Source organism: Buteo buteo, chromosome 7 (assembly GCF_964188355.1).
Source record: "Buteo buteo chromosome 7, bButBut1.hap1.1, whole genome shotgun sequence".
NCBI classification, from domain to species: Eukaryota; Metazoa; Chordata; class Aves; order Accipitriformes; family Accipitridae; genus Buteo; species Buteo buteo.
Window position 1 is genome coordinate 14,711,998 of NC_134177.1, and position 16,677 is coordinate 14,728,674.

The following is a 16,677-nucleotide window of genomic DNA, read 5'->3' on the forward strand; positions in this document are numbered from 1 at the left end:
TTATTAGCAGAGGGCAGCTGCTGGAGCCTGTGGATGGGCAGCAGCGTTGCCTGAAGCCTGCTCCGTGTCCAGCCTTCAGGCAGAGTAGCTGCAGCCTTTTTAGTGTAAATATGGTCTTTTACACAGTATTTCAAACTCTGCAAATAAAAATGCTTGGTCCTCTGAAGCTTGACTCGCCCCTGCCGCTCCACTTCCAAAGTGGAAGGTGTTATTAACCTGCTACATCATGCAGACAAAGACAGACTGGCTGCCCTATCTGTGAAAACAATAGGATCTGCAAATAACAATCATCGGCTACGAGGGTTCACCTACTGTTGTTCTGAGCAGAACAATGTCCGCTTCTTCCAAGCTGCAGCGGGTGCAGTTTGCCCACACATCCCACTCTGGCTTCCAGTAAAAGAGCAGCAGCAGAGCCCCACAGGACAAGACGTATCCAGCAATGCACAAGGCCTTTCGGCAGCCTTGAGTTTTGTAGCCAAAAATCTCCTGTACAGCAAAGAGAAAGCATTCTTTGTTAACAAGTTTGACCTTGGTCTTTGTTCATCAGGAAACACAAGCTTATTGAAAAGAAAGGCTGGTGACTGAAGCCTTACCTCATAACTGCCCAAGGTCATTTTTGGAAATGAGAGTTTGCCGATTGATGTGACGTAGTTAAGAATACAGCAGAGCTGCTGAAAGGAGGATGCTGCTGGGCTGCTGCCGGCAGAGGAGCGTTCTCAAATCAGCTCTCCCAGGATTAACGAAGAATTAACTCCAGTCTGGAGCTTTTACCATCAAGACTGCAGCTGACCCTTCATGGTAACAGTTCTCTAACTGCAGCACTAGCACCAAACAGCCCTGCCTGCCACCCAGGATGTCTCCCTGCAAACTTAGTGCTGACTGCTGAAATCTACCTCGCAGCAGGGACACAGAATCTGCCTCAGGGAAGGAAAGCCGCCAAGCCCCAAGGAACACCTCCCAGGTACCAGGTACCATACCTATTGGTGTAGGTCTTTCACCATGTACACCTTATCTTGAAAACAAATATGGAAGGGCTTTTTTTGCTCTGTACACTCTCTTCCTCCAACTTATTCCCCAAGTTGTCTGTCATCTTCCCTACTTGCCCTTTCATTTTGATGGCCCAGTAGTCATCTATTCAGTGATGCTCCATTGCCTGTGAAGATTGATAAGTTCATAGCTTTAGTTTTTCCACTTGAGAAGAACTCTGGATTTTTGTTCCCTTTGGTTTGCTTTAAACCTACCCACGGGCCAACAATAACTGCAATGCCTGTAGCATAACTGGATCATTCCCTACACGCTTGGTGCTTTCCCAGCCCTCTCAGCACCCAGCCCGGCATGAGGGAAGGGGGGAGAAGCTCCATCCACAGCTGGTAGCTCACAGCACGCAGGGATGCCAACCCTTTGTCACTCACATCCAGCCTGGCCACAGCTCTCACAGCATGGAGACAGCAGCTGGGGTAGGTGCCACCCTGGCCCTGCCACCCTGCACCCACCCACCCCCTCAGCAGCCGTGTGAGTGTCCCTTTCTGCTTCCCCACAGGCACCAAGGCAGGAACCCAGGCAGCCCCCACCACGGGCCTCACGTTGTGCCATCCATGCTATGGTAGATTGTATAAAAGTTTATTTGGAAAAAGAATTTTGTTTTAAGGCTGAAATGAAAACTCAGTAAAAGACATTTAATTTTTTGTGTTGCATCCACTGCTGAAAAAAAAACAAAAAACAAACAAAACAACACAACCGGCCCCACACCACCCCTCAACAATTGTTTTTCATCAGGTATCTCCATTCCTGCTGCCGTGATCCATTCATTTCCCTATATAGGGCACTTCCCAGCCACTTCTCAGCTTTCTTCCCTGCTCCAAAAAGCCCAGCTCCAGGCAATCCCTGCAAGTTTTCCCTAGGGCTGATGACCAGGGACAAGGGCAGGAGAGCGCGGTTGCTCAGGAGCAAGTGGCAGCATTGGCACCAGAAGCAAAAGCGGCCGCGGTGCTGCCCTGCCCGAACCTGGCCCATCACCCCGGCACCAGCACCCATGCTGTCTGCCACCCACAGCTCGTGGGTGCTGCAGGACAGGCCTGTGCAAGCAGCTGCAGGAGCAATCACTGAGGTGAGATACCTCACCCTGACCGCAGATAACGATTACCCACCCACCGGGCAGCAGGTACACGAGGCACCTTGCCCCTGGGGAGGTCTCAAGTGACCCTGCAGACGTGGGCAGAGGTAGGAAGTAAAAGGAAAGGGTTTTGTATGTCTGCTTGGGACTACACTGAATGTTTTTCCAGGATAGCTTGCCAAATAAAGTACACAATGCCACGGGATAGTGTAACCTATTGACACAGCTTACACAGTTGAGAGGAGGGGGACGAAATGGTGGTTTAAATTATAAACAAAAAGAATAAAAATGAGTAAGTCCCACATCTGGAATATATAGCAAACAAATGCCGGAAGGATAACTGGTGCTTTACAGGAAAGAGTCTGGAACAAAGCAGAGCTCCTAGGAGAGGGCTTCTACAGAAAAATGTACTGGTTCAACTTCAAATAAAATTTTCGAGTGATTTAAAGGCAGTGGAGTAAGCACCTATTTAGTTTAAGAGAGCCATTAACTTGATTTATCTGAACTCTGATCATAATCAACATAAACTAAGCTGAAATCAATGCAGCTGAACTGAAATAAAGACGATCATGCAGCCCTTACACCAGGTTAGCAAAATCCATTTCAAACCAGCTCTGTAGCTTTTAGATGTGCAGCCCTATTGTATACAAAATATTACTCCTGTGGAGGCCACAGAAGTTCAAATCAATAAATACAAATGCTGTTTTCAGGGTGGGAGGACAAACCACAGCATCCACAAACAAGGAAATTCAAGGAGATTTTCATTGGCTTGCCTTTTCATAGCAGGGTTTTTATAAATACACTCCAGATGCAGGCCTGGAAAACAAGCAGCCCGTTATGGGGGGGGGCCGGAATGACAGGAGATGCGTGGGTCCACAACTCATCCATCACCCCAAAGGGACTGGAGAGGATCAAATCCGCAGCCAAAGGTGGAGGGAAGGCTGGGGAAGAGCTGCGGTGTTAGGGCTGGGTGAGCGCAAGGCTGGGAGTCACCCACCGAGAGCATTCGGGGATTTCTAGCATGAGCCGAACACCGGCTGTTGCCAGCAAGTGGGGCTCTAGCGTACAGCTGGGTGTTAAGCACAGCAACTGAGGAACCCAAAAACGCATTAGCTGTGATGGAAGATAATTAACAGAAGTACACTGTACATGGCTCAAAGGGATGGTTTAAACAAGTGGAGTTGTGCTGTGACCTCCTGACACCCGGGGTGCTGGGGACGTGCCCCTTCCTGGAGGCTGCAGGACCCCAGCACAGCTGGGTCATGCCAGGTCCTCACCCCTGTGCCAGCGTGGGGCCAGGCAGGAGCCCGAGTGCCCCGGGGCCAGCGGGATGGCCTTGGCTGGTGCCATCAGTCCCCATACAGCTGCAACACGTGGCCGATCAACTGCATCGCTCTGCACAAGAGAGGAGGTACAAAGGCAGTCTGTGTTAGCGCACAGCCTGTTCTCAGAGAATACACACGGCATTCACAGAGTGCTTAGGAAGCAGCACTGAAAGCCAGAGCTGAGGGAACCCGTGTTCGTGGCTGATTTACCCCACTGAGCCTGTCTGCAGTAAGAAAAGTTTTCCAGGAAGTGCAATACCTGGAAGCAAGGCAGCTCCAGCAAACAGGACTGTAGGAAGATGGGTTCGGAAAAACACTACTGTCCTAGTTTCAGCTGGGATAGAGTTAACCGTCTTCCTAGTAGCTGGTACGATGCTATGTTTTGAGTTCAGTATGTAAAGAATGTTGGTAACACTGATGTTTTCAGTTGTTGCTAAGTAGTGTTCAGACTAAAGTCAAGGATTTTTCAGCTTCTCATGCCCAGCCAGCAAGAAAGCTGGAAGGACACAAGAAGTTGGCACAGGACACAGCCAGGGCAGCTGACCCAAAGTGGCCAACAGGGTATTCCATACCATGGGACGTCCCATCTAGTATAGGAACTGGGAAGTGGCGGGGGGAATGGCCGCTCGGGGACTAACTGGGTGTCAGTCGGCAGGTAGTGAGCAATTGCCCTGCGCATCATTTATACATTCCAATCCTTCCATTATTGCTGTTGTCATTTTATTAGTATTATCATTATTAGTCTCTTCTTTTTTGTTCTATTAAACCGTTCTTATCTCAACCTGTGGGTTTTGCTTCTTTTCCCGATCTTCTCCCCCATCCCACTGGGAGGGGAGGGAGGGAGTGAGAAGCTGCATGGTGCTTAGCTGCTGGCTGGGGTTAAACCATGACAACTACTCAGGCTGACACAAGGCAGGCTGTGTCACCTGCATCAGGGACAGAGCCAGGGCCCTCCTCTGCCAGCAGGGTTGCAGCCACAAGCTGGATGGGGCAAGAGAGGTGTCTCCTGGAAGTGGGTGCAGCTCATCTGGGGTGCACAGACTCCCAGCTAAAAGGCTGCTTGTGGCAACAGCCTCACTCCACCCATCGATCCTGGCCCTCCATCCTCATCAGGGAGTTAGCATCCCCATTGCCTCTTATGCAAGTAGAGGCAGGCATTGAGGGCCATATCCACACATCAGCTAGTGACCCGCTGAAGAACACTGCCTGTAGCAATCAGCATGACACAGATGATCCCTAGCTGACTCCTTACCTGTCTCCTACAGCAGATTTTTCATTTTGTGCTGAATCCAGGCTGCTGCAACTGGCCTAAGCATCCTAGTCAAAAACAAGCTTACAGGAGCACCAGCCAAATCCCAGCAGGAATTTACTGAAGGCAACCAGGGAAACTGAAGCCCCACCGCTATTAGTAGCCCTGCAAGCAATCCTGATACAGAGGTGCAGCTGTGCTCTGTGGGGCAGGATCTCTCCCACCTGTGTGTGCCCTGAGCACCTGCATCCCCATGATGGAGGCACCTTCTCAGTCCCCAAGGCTGGGCAAACAGTGACACTGGAGATGCTGGGAAGCACCTGCTAGCAGCCTCTGCTTGCAGAGGAGAGAGACTCCTGTCCTAGGGGAGCATGCTGCTGTGCTTCCAGTGCATGCAGCACATACTTCTCTCTAGCAAATACAGGACTGTATTTTACACCTGTGCAGAGGCATCCACTTCTGTGCCCACACTGTGCACTGGAAATATCTGGATTTCAGCTGTTCCTTGCACAGAAAGCTGGAGGAGAAAGTCTTACTCCCACCCTCACCAGACTCTATGTAATCACTCCATGTTAGCAGGGAGAGGAAGAGTTTCCAACTCATTGTGTTTGCAAAGCACTTAGCACAGCCCTTCCAGGCTGCTGCACATAATCAATAATCAATCACAATCAAAGACAGAGAGTAGATTCAATTAACATGAATTAAAAAACCTTGTAAAGACAGAGCAGCTCCATAAAAGCTGCTGTAGAAGACCAAGAAACAAGGGATTCCTGCTATGAGAGCCATGGTAGACTTTGGTCATCTGCCCAATCTTCCTAGACCTGATAAGCAGCAGACCCTTGCATTTCAGGAAAAGTGATTTAATCACTACTTCAGCCAATTGTCCATCATAAAACTCATTTGTAAGCACTTTCCCTATGACTTGCTTTCTGATACAAGATGAGCCAGTAAGGGAAAGTGTACCCATCAGTAGAGATCCTCACAATTAGGATGGAAAAGACAGTGGGGAAAGGGATGCTGCTCCCTGGCCAGATGACTTCTGGTGGCCAAAGAGGTCTCTTCCATGTTTTGTGCCTCTGGACTTAAGTAGTATGTTCCTCACTTAGCCCTTACTTTGCAAAAATCAATCTCAAAAAGTCAGCAAGGGCTAATCCAGGTTTTTGCCTTCACAGTGCCCAAATAGGGAGTGAAGGTGAAGAAGTGGAGGCATATCCAATATGGGCATGTGGGAAAAGAGGTGCATAAGGAAACCAAAACCCATCGCTGTTCCCCATTCCTTACCAGCTCATTTTCTTCATCCTTGTTGAGAAGCATACAATGATCCTTCCAAAACTTTTCCTCCATCTGACCACGTTGTTTTCAGTCCTGGATGTTCTTTTTGGTGGGGTCAAGCAATGTTGAGCACAGTTACTGACTTGAACTCAGGCCAGTGTTAAAGCTACTCTCAGCATGGTCCTGTCTGCTGCCTTTGAAAGTCTCACAGCGCACACGCTTCTTATTAGGCTCCCAGGAGAGGGAGGAAAATCCACCCTCACGTGTAAAGACCTTAAATGCCTGGCTTATGCAAGGTGTGTGTTTGCCTCCTGGCTTTACTGCATTTGCCAGGGTGGGGCTGGCTGGAGCAGATCTCTGGTGGCCGAGGGAGGGAGGGAGGACGCCTGCGGTCCTGTGCCAGAGAGATGGCTCTGCGCAGGCGTCTGAGGGAAGTCGGGGCACACGGTAAGGAGAAGGGTGGGAGAGTGCCACAGACCCGTGCAGAGCTGACCCCAGAGCAGCCATCCTAGTGCCAGGAACCACCTCCAGCGTGTCACAGAGAAGCATCTGCTTTGGGGAGATCACAGTGTTCGGGCCTGGGCTTGGTTTTGGCACAGTGGAGGTGCATGATGGAGCAGTGGTTTTCAAGTGTGGATCTGGTCTGACCTTCCCCAGCAGCTCTGGGCATCGCCTCAGACATGAGCTTTGGTTCAAATTCTGCCTGAATTAGAAGGAAAGAGCAACAGGACTGGATGACTCCTTTGGAGAAGCCCAGCTGGGCAACACAGGACCCTTGAACAGCATGCAGCGTGAACCCCTGCAAAGCAGGGAGAGATGGGGTCTCCAACCAGTCCCCCTGGCAGGGACAGCAGCGGCAGGCAGGCTTGGGAGCCCCACTGTGCATCTTCCAGACTCTTGTGTCCCAGCTCTCAGTGTTGTCAGAGACATTTTTCAGGCATTAACCTGAAATTGCTCTGTCTCCTCCATTTCTTCTTCTGTCACAAAGTCTGAAAACAACCATTTATCCAGGCAGGAAAAACGTGCTGCATTATAGTACTGGAATAAAGTACATGGAGACAATGGCTCCGAGTTTGCTCAGACCCTTTTTGGCTCAGCCACAGAGAAGCAATTCTCTATCACTGATGAGATAAGGGGATTTAAACTCCATAAAGAGACACAGTCTTTGCACACAGTGTATTTCCCCTGTGATGGCAAAACAGGAATTCTTCTAAATTCTCCTTCCCCCAGGTGGGAGAGAGAACGATACCCAGAGACTGCAGTGCAACATGTCTGGAGTCTTTTAAGTCTCCCTCAGTCTGCAGCTCCATCCTGGAAAGAGCTCCAATAACTGAGAGAAACACCTTTCACTAGGCAGAATACTAAGGAAAAAAAAGCGTTTATCCATGTTTCTTCTCTTTGAAACAGAGCAAGGAGAGGCCAGGCTGTCTGACCCTAGAAAGACCAAAGAGCAATTGTCACTTTGCTGCACCCTGAATCTACATGGGGCTGGCTCTGCATAGTCCAACCAGGTCCATCTTTGTGGGGTTCTGCCAGCTGTAGTTGTGTCCATGAAACAGCAAAGATGGACCAAACACTGAAGACTCCTGAAAAATCAGGGAGGTGGTGCAAAAATAAGTATCTTTCTTTTTTTTAAAGCATTGTCATTTTGAACTACCTAAAGCCTGAATTGAATCAGATTTCAACGAAATGAACAGCGCCCCTTTGTCTCTACCTCTCCTCTGAGAAGGCATCCGTAAGCTTGTCCACCACGCTATTCTGCACATAAGCCACTGTCATGCAGCTCCCTGGACATGAAGTACTTGCAAACATTCCACTCCCTGGTTTTCAGAAGCAGTGCTCATTTCTAAGGGTCTTGTACCTGGCCCTTACACAAAGTCCAGCTGTGTCCTTTGTGGACATTCTTGTGGCAAAAGGCTTGTACACAAAGATATAAAGTGCAATCTACTGTAAGTAGGTGACTGCCTACTACCAGCCAACGCCTCCTGTAACTCTCCAGGGGAAGGAAACTCAAGAGACGTATCATTACCTGGGTGGTGCTACTAGTTGTCTCTATTTTGATCATCCAGGGTGAGGTGCATTTCATTTACAGGCATATGACCTCCAGTCTCCAGACCTGAGTCTCAGCAGCTTCCCTGCATGGCACAGCAGGATGCCCACCACTACCACCACAGCCGGAGCTTGCAAAGTGCTCCCCAAGCTGTGTGGGACACCTCCAGCGCCATCCACCAAGCTGTGGAGCCAGCACCTGAAAAGGCAAAAAAGGACTCCGGGAATTACAGGCCAGTCAACCCAACTCGAATACAGAGACAGATGTGAGAGAAAATTCTTAAGCAGTCAGTTTGTAAGTACCTAGGGGATAATAAAGTGATAAGGAGCAACTAACATGAATCTGTCACAGGAAGATCCTATCAAACCAATCTCATTTCCTCCCTGACAGGGAGATGCTCCAGGGAACAAGAGAGAAGCAGCTAATGTGGCACATTTAGGCTTTTGACAGAGCTCCCCATGAGATACTAAGACACTGAGAAATAGGATTCTTTTACTATGGGCTGAAGAGTTGAACCCCAAGTAGGTGTCAGTGGTTTGCTGTCCATCCCAGGGGACCCAAAATATTAATGTTTTAGTTAGCAGCTTGGATAACAGGATGGAGAAGACAACTGAAAGGTGTTCATGACACTGAGCTGATGAAAGCACCTGCTTTAGAGGAAAGAAACAATGCAGTATGATTTTAGGATGCTGGCCGAATAGTCTGAAATGACTATATGAAATTCAGTAAAATGCTGCACTTAGTAGCTGGAGGAAACAAATACAAAATGGGGAGGTAGTGACCAAGCAGGTGTATGACAGAGAAGGACACGCAGCTAACTGCAGGTTGAGTTTCCTCTTGCCAAAAATGTGACGGTCATTCTGAGCCACAGTAGCAGAAGGCTGGTGGGATCTGTAAGATGGGAGGAAACCATTCCACTCGACTCACTGTTAGCAAGTCCTTGGCTGGAGTTCAGGCTCTAGGAAGGTGTGACCTAAACGGTAAGAGATGGGAAGTTTGGAAAATATGACCCATGAGGAAAAGTTGGATTACTGAGTTTGTTTAAACTAGAAAAGAGAAGGCTGAAGGGAAACATAGTAACTCTTACAATACACAAAAGAAGACAGTCAACTATTATTTTTCTCCTATTCTTATTAGAGACAAGGAGAAATCAGACTAATTTCTTGTTAGATTAAGCAATGAGATTTTCAGAGCTCATTTAGATATTCAGGAAGATTTTCTAACTTAAAGGATAGTAAAATACTCAAACAGGCTACCTAGGGCAGGGGGAAATTTTGTACAATAGAAGGTTTTAAGGAAAAGCAGGACATAATTTGCCAAGGATGATCTAAGGATAGAAAGATCTTGCCTCAGAGCAGATAGATGGACAAAATAACCATGTCAGGTCCCCACCAGCCTCACACTCCTGTGATTTCTGCAGGAATCCCTGTCCAAGCTCAGTAAAGCACAGCCCAGACCTTAATTGCAGTGGGGCAATGGTTCTCTGTGAATTTAGATTCAGGTAACCTTATTTAGCAGGACCATGCCATTTATTCCAGGGACCAACCAGTCTGCAATGAGACACCTGCACAGCAGTGTTCACCAGGTCTTACATTTCTGCAGTCCCATCTGTATTTTGTTTTGTGTATTTTCTACTGGTTTTGTATTTCTCCTGATGTTCCCATGATTCTGCCCTCCTCTTTCTCCTTCCCTGGGCTCTGATCAGGTTTATTCCCAGCATTGGTGAGTGTCTGATACCAAGTTATTAAAAAAAACTTAGCTGTATTGAACAGCTGAACAAAGCTATTGAAAAGAAAAGCTGTGCTTTATTTCAAACCCTTTGTCCCAGTCTCCAACTGCTATCAGTTACCAGCTGGATCTCTTACCCTGAGTGTCCTTGCTCTACCTCTACCTGCTGTGCCCTAGCCATCTCACAGGTTGGATTATCTGAAAGCAGTCCTACCAGATGCCTGAGATATTGACATTTTTGAAGCTTGTAAACAGACCACAGGTTTAATGACTGCATTCTTCACCTAATCTGCAGGCAGGGGAGCCAAGAAGGTAAGTTTACTTAAAAGTCATTGTCATGGTTTAACCCCAGCCTGCAACTAAGCACCACGCAGCTGCTCACTCACCTCCCTCACAGTGGGATGGGGGAGAGAACCAGAAGAGTAAAAGTGAGAAAACTCATGGGCTGAGATAAAGACAGTTTCATAGGTAAAGCAAAAGCCACACACGCACAAGCAAAGCAAACCAAGGCATTCATTCCCCACTTCCCATGGGCAGGCAGGTGTTCAGCCATCTCCAGGACAGCAGGGCTCCATCACCCGTAACAGTTACTTGGGAAGACAAACGCCATCACTCCGAACGTCCCCCCCTTCCTTCTTCCCCCAGCTTTATATGCTGAACATGATGCCATATGGTCTGGACCACCCCTTGGGTCAGTGGGGGTCAGCTGTCCCGGCTGTGTCCCCTCCCAACCCCTTGTGCCCCCCCAGCCTGCTCGCTGGTGGGGTGGGGGGAGAAGCAGAAAAGGCCTCGGCTCTGTGTGAGCACTGCTCAGCAATAACGAAAACATCCCTGTGTTATCAACGGTGTTTTCAGCACAAATCCAAAACATAGCCCTGTACTAGCTACTATGAAGAAAATTAACTCTGTCCCAGGAAAACCAGCACAGTCATCCAGGTTTATCCTGATCTCTTAAGAAGCGTGGATGAGACATGTTGGTAAGCACAATGAACTTGCCAGTAACAGCCAAAATGATTCAACACTTGCTGGGTATCTGTGGGCACAGTGCGTGGTTCAGGTATCAGAGGTGGTGTAGCTGTACCACCAGAACACCCTCTGTGCACTAGTCCAGCATCCTGGAGAGGACAGTGGGTCAGTCCATGCAGGACACTGTTCTTACGGGGCCAGATGCCTCCAGCACTGGGCTAACTCATTCCTGGCAAGCTCAGGGGAAGCGTGCTGCTGTGTGCAGTGGAGAAGTGTGCTGCTGTGTGCGGTACCCCCTTCAGCCATGCACACATGGGGAAGAAAGAGCTGGAAAATTGCTCTAAAACATGCTGCCCACCAGCAAAGAAAACAAAACATTAGGACCTTCATGCAGATGGGCTGAAAGTTGTCAGGGGGCACAGCATGGTACTTTGTCTTGAGGAAAATGGATGGATAAAGGCATCTCACAATCGCTGCTGGCTCCTTGCCCCTTCCCCCAGGTCTGTTCACCTGGCACAAGCACCCACTGTTCTGAGCCTCTTGGCTTACCAGGACAGACTGTTTTGGCCTCTCCACAAGAGAACAACCAAGAGAAACTTGAATCACAGCCTGCCTGAAAGCCTTTCTCTTCTCCTTTCCATAGCACTGCCCAGAGCGGTGATAGGGGGACTTGCTTTCCAGGAAGACCCTGTTGTCCCCATTGCCATGCTCCCAAAGAAACAAAGGAGCCTGAGCTGCCGCCAGGGCGATGCTGACTGGGAGGAGAGGGCTGGCAGGTAGTGCTGCAGAGCTCAGCCCAGGTGAAGCCCTCAGCATCAGTGTGCACCCAGAGGGCTGTGCGTTATCCTGGGGAACATGGTGGGACACATCCAAGGCAGCATCGCCGAGGGGCTCTTCGAGGAGATCTGGACATTTTGTGTGCAATTCCTGCAGCTGTAGCCGAAACACATGCTGCCTTGCCTAAGTACCTTGGCTGTATATTTCTATTAGTTATCTTATCTACGTACCTCACCTGGCCACCTCGCTGACTTAAGAGGAGAGGCTGCAGTGTAGTGTGGGGAAGGCAGCTTGGGTCTGTTGGATCTCTGCCTTGGCTTTTGCAGGCACTGAAGATGCATGGCAGAGTCAGGTATTTCAGAGAGCAAGAGAAGGGCAGCAAGAGTAAGGTGAGAGCCCTGCAGAGGTTGTTCAGAGCTCTGCCTTTGCCACCATTTTCCTGAGATGCCAGGCAAGGCCCTGAATTTTGCACAGGGGGTTATGCCTAGAGGCATTTGCAGCCCTCCTAGCTGACAAGTCAAACCAGAAGGCTGTGTCCTCAGCTTCACCGGACTGCGACGGAGAGGAAACCCTGCCAGAGGGCAAACCAAATCTCTTCAGTTCAACTCCAGCTTTGAATATGGCTCCAGTCCCTTTTCAGCTGCTTAGTCAGGAATGGGGGATCTTGGCAGATTCTGAGCGGGCCAAATCCGGAGGGCAAAGAACTCTCTGCCCAGAGCCACGGCAGGAGGAGGCAGAGACAGGAGAGGGACGTGCTGGGGCTGCCTGCCTTTTGCATCCTCTTACTTTTCACGATTTGAACTCTCCTCCTTTATTGATGCACAGCAAGTCCCACCTTACTGCTCTTCAAGTCCTTTTCCTTCTTTGTGCACTTAATAAAGCTCTATTTTTGCTCAAGTACGAGGTCTCCATTCAGCTGTAAGGGAATGTGAAGCTGTACCCATGCCAAAAGGTTCTTTTGAAGTATAAAGAAACTAGCATATAATCTACAGAGAGCAGTAAAATAGCACCCTCTGTCCCCAAAGAAGCAAAAAGAGATTTATAACTAAATTTATATTTCTTTCAGCAAATAAGTCAGGCTGCATTCTGTGTAAATGTATACAGTTGATCAGGCACAACATGCTCCATACAAATGAGCAACCTCTCCCTAGAAGTTTGAAAGGCAGCTACAACAAGCATTTAGTATCTCTGGTATGTAACAACACAACATGTTCTCCAGTGTCCACAGCCCACACAACAGATCACGCGCTGGTAATCTGCCACTTGTTCCAGCTGCCCTCCAGGGCACAGGGGTGCATATGTGACATCCCTCATTTCTGTTCTGTTCCTGGAGATGTTCTCCATTTCTACTGGGGCCCTTTCCCTGTGGCACAACTTCCAGGCAGAGGAAGACAATCATCAGCCCATGGCATGTGCTATATCAATACCCCCAAATTTTGGGAGATGGTACCGTGGTGCCTTCAGCCCTCCAGAGGCACCCCCTGTCACCGCAATGTGGCCACCAAGTCTTGCATGGGTAGTTCCACATGTCCTCATGTTCTTCCCTGAATTGACCTCACAACAACCCAGTCACTGGGGCAGAAAGACTGGTCCGGTCGATGAATGCCTGTCTTGCTTAGAGCCTTGGACTCAAGCCATAGGCCAGCATGTCCACATTCCTGCTCTACAGTCTGTATTGAAAGGATGGGATGCTCCTGTACAACTTGTGCTCTGAAAGATAAACAGGATAGACAGTGTCTGCTGGCAAAGATCACTGGGGGTCTTTCCAACTGGTGTCCACTGCCAGTCACAAAGGGAGAAAGTGAGCCTGGAGCTTCAGTCCTCTTAAGAGATTCTTCAGCTGTACTTGGGTAGCTTGGACTGCAGACAGGGACTGTGGAAGCCATATCCAGGGCTGTCAGTCTGTCTCTGCCCTTACACAGCCTCGGAATTTGCAAAACACCCCTATAATACCCCTACAAAATAACTCTTTTCATTAAATGGCTAAGTTTTAATCCTGTTTCTCTACTGTTCTGTCAGCTGGGAGTGCCAACCAGCAAGTTCACCTGCTTAGACAGAATTGAGTGCCCACATTGTACCTGCCTCTCTTGCACGCACAAGTGAGGATGGGCAAAAGGAGCATGGCAGGTGCCTGGTAGACAAGCTGTGCAGGCAGGAAGCTGCTTGTTGCAATCCTGATTTCCAGAAGCGTAAGATCCTTTCGACAGACCCTCAAAATGCAAAATGCAGATGTGAATCCTAACACACTTCAACCTTTTATTTTTGCTTATTCCTCATCCTGACCCTAAATACATTCCCAGTCCAAATCTGAAGGGACCAGCCCAGCACTGGGGTGTGGACTGGGACCTCTGATGTTCCACCAGAGGCGAGGGAGCAGAACACAGGGGCTCTCATGTGCACGTGTGAGCTGGTTTCTGCAGCAAGGATGTGCTTAACATTGCTTGTCTCCCAATTGGCACTGAGTTATGCTATATATAAGCAGTTCAGCGCAGCTGGGACACACAGCATAGCTCTGCTGATCGAACTGTGGCTGACGCCACTGAGGGAAGATAATAAAATGTGTCCAAGTATGGCTGGAGACATTGGCCTTGCACAGGAAGGTGGAACACAAGACTGACATCTTAAAGAGGGGGAAAGGTTAAAAGTATCACCTAGCACCTGAATTCTGCTTGCAGGTAAGGCTGTATTTCAGCAGCAGGCAAGCAGGTCTTTATCTTGTGGACCCTACAAGTGCCACAGGTTTGTCATGAGTTGATACTTTTATACTGTCAATCTGCAGTGCTACTGCAGCTGCCAGTTTATCACATGCAGCAACATATTTCTTGTGTGTGGGAGTTCATAAATAAGACAGCAAATTTTATCTTCAAGCAAAATGTTACTGTATCTCACACAGAGGATGGCATGAATAATTCCACCAACCTGCTCTCTGGTGTCTCCTGAAGCTGCAAGGAGTGCATAGAGCATCTAGCCTTCACTTTCCAATGGATTTTGCTGCAAAGTGGGAACTCATGCTAACTTTGGAGACAGTTTTATCAATAAATGTGAACCATTTCTGCTTTGTGTCAAGTCGTGTGGCTTTGTGGCAGGTATTTCCTGCGAGGTAAACTGCAGTAGGTAGGAAGGTATTTACTCAGTCTAAAATGGGGGAAAAATTGCTTTGAGTCAAATAAATGTTTTATTCAAGTTGAAACATTGTTGGTTTTGTTGGTTTTTTTTCTTTTTAGGAAAATAGTATTAGTTATTTTTTGATTCAAGCCAAATTCTTTTCAAACACCTTTCTGGTACAGACATGTTGTATCAAAACAATCCATAATCTCTGATTTGCTCTTGGTTTTCCAGAGCTACTTTTCACCCTAAAAGACCAAAGGAATCTTTACCATGACTCCCAGCCTGCCTGATTCTCTGGGTTTCTGTGGCAATGCAAGAATGCTTTAGCATTGAATACTGGGGAACATACAGTCCCCAGCATTGAATTGCTCCTAAAGTGCTTCTCAGCCCCACCCCCAAAAAGCATGGGGAAGCTCCAGCTGTGGAAAGAAGATTGTGCAGTCGGTTCAACTCCCCTGCACACCTTAACCAAAGAAGAAAGCGTTCCTCTTGGTCTGAAGCCTCCCTGACTGATATGTTGTTTTACCCAGCTGGGGACTGAGATTGCAAAATACAGTGAGCAGGAAGTCAGCCTAGCATCAAAGGGCGAGGAGAACATATGCTGGTAGAAGGTGCTTTTTTCTGAGTAGGTAAAACCTGTAAAAATGTGCAGTGTTGTTCCATTCACGTATGGCAGAAGCAGCATGGCAGAGTAAAAGTCACCATCAAAGGTTAACAGGTGAGGGATACGAGTTGATGAATGACACATGGTGTTAAGCATGTGCAATTATGGTTGGAAACCAGAGCCAAAACCTCAGATGGTTCAACTTAAGAGCATGCCATGGAATTTAATAAAATTATTCTCGGACCTAGCTGGCTCCCTGTCTTTTAATTCAGGCCTTAGGTCCTTCGAGGTAGTAACCCCTTCAGTATCTGCTTCTCTTGGCACTGGTAAACCAGGAGCTGATGTCTGGTGGCAGCCCAGCTGTGTAACATCAGCTCTAGTAGAGCAAACTCATACCACAAGGAACACCATGTCCTTGCAGACCCACAGGATGAGATCATAATGTGCAATTATCATGTATTTCATTCTACTTTTTTAAAATGGATATCCCAAACAAATACTTCCCTCAAAAAGGAATTGTTAAACAATGGAATCATTCTGCTTTGTAGGTCAATAGATTTTTCATCCAGAAAATGCAAGTACCACATGTTTGAAACTGAGAAGAGGGCAAACAGGCTGCCTGGTGCAGTGAGCTAGCCATAGAGCTCTGCATTGTTCCCATCATGGGAAGACCATAATGGTGCTGGGAGTACATGCTTCTAGAAGCCTTTGGCTATTTGCAGCTCCTTCCAGCTTCAGAAAGCCAAGGATTGCCAGAAGGGGAAAAAACACCAGGTAAGAGGTAGCAGTATCTGAAACCCTGAAAGTTGTAGGAATCCCAGGACCTGCCTATGTTCAGCAACCTCTATCAGGAGTAAGCTCTACTTGTTTTCTCAAAGAGGATCTCCCCAGAGTGCTGGTATCTGGATTAGCTACTTCTCATCTGGAGGAGCCCCTACCTTTATGGACTGCATAATGCAGTTCAAGAGAGGGATGCAGTAATGGGGTGTTTCAACCATGAATACTTTGCCAATATTCAGCAAGCTGTTCCATTTACAGCTGGCAGCCATTCATACATGGGCGAGGGGACAGAAGAAATGCTGTTGTGGCTTTATGCTACTGCAGCCAGCTTTTCTGCTTCCAGTTAATTTAAAAATAAGCCAGAGCTGGTTAGTCTCAGAATGTGGGGGCAGTGATGCGTCGATCCTTCCTCTTGTATCTCTGAGATAGTCCTTCTACAGCCAACTGCAACTGCCCTGGACATGTGTCCTCTGCAGTTTCCTTCACAGTGCATCCTCATTGCTGTCAAATGTTGGATTGCTATGGCCTCCCATACTTCCTTCTACTGATATTGCCACAGAATCTGAGAAGAAGGTTTCATTCAGAGGCGGCCAGGCTGAGTCCTGCTCTAACACTCGCTGCAGCCTCTTGTAATGGCTCTTTGAGTGGTACCGGAAGGTCTTTTTCAGAAGCAGCCATAAGGATCTGTTCTCGATGACAGCTTCC

The 16,677-nt window shown here is 48.2% G+C and overlaps 2 protein-coding genes across 9 annotated transcripts in view; both read right to left on the minus strand.

The window, feature by feature from the left end:
• Positions 1–6,175, minus strand: part of ATP13A5 (ATPase 13A5) — a 36,859-nt gene extending 30,684 nt beyond the window's left edge. Inside the window, exons 1-2 of the mRNA XM_075031639.1 lie at positions 5,969–6,175; positions 313–486 (exon numbers count right to left, since the gene is read on the minus strand). Coding sequence (XP_074887740.1) covers positions 313–486; positions 5,969–6,031 — 237 coding nt within the window. The 5' untranslated portion in view covers positions 6,032–6,175. The remainder of the gene's footprint in view (positions 1–312; positions 487–5,968) is intronic.
• A 6,232-nt stretch (positions 6,176–12,407) lies between these two features.
• The window catches only part of LOC142032701 (putative cation-transporting ATPase 13A4), a 50,247-nt gene continuing 45,977 nt past the window's right edge, over positions 12,408–16,677 (minus strand). For 2 of the 8 annotated variants that reach the window (XM_075031642.1, XM_075031643.1), the window contains exon 32: positions 12,410–16,676. In XM_075031642.1, the coding sequence (XP_074887743.1) occupies positions 16,455–16,676 (222 nt within the window). In that variant the 3' untranslated portion in view covers positions 12,410–16,454. Of the gene's footprint in view, position 16,677 lies in introns of all 8 variants that reach the window. The other 6 variants (XM_075031644.1, XM_075031646.1, XM_075031645.1 and 3 more) reach the window with 6 other exon arrangements.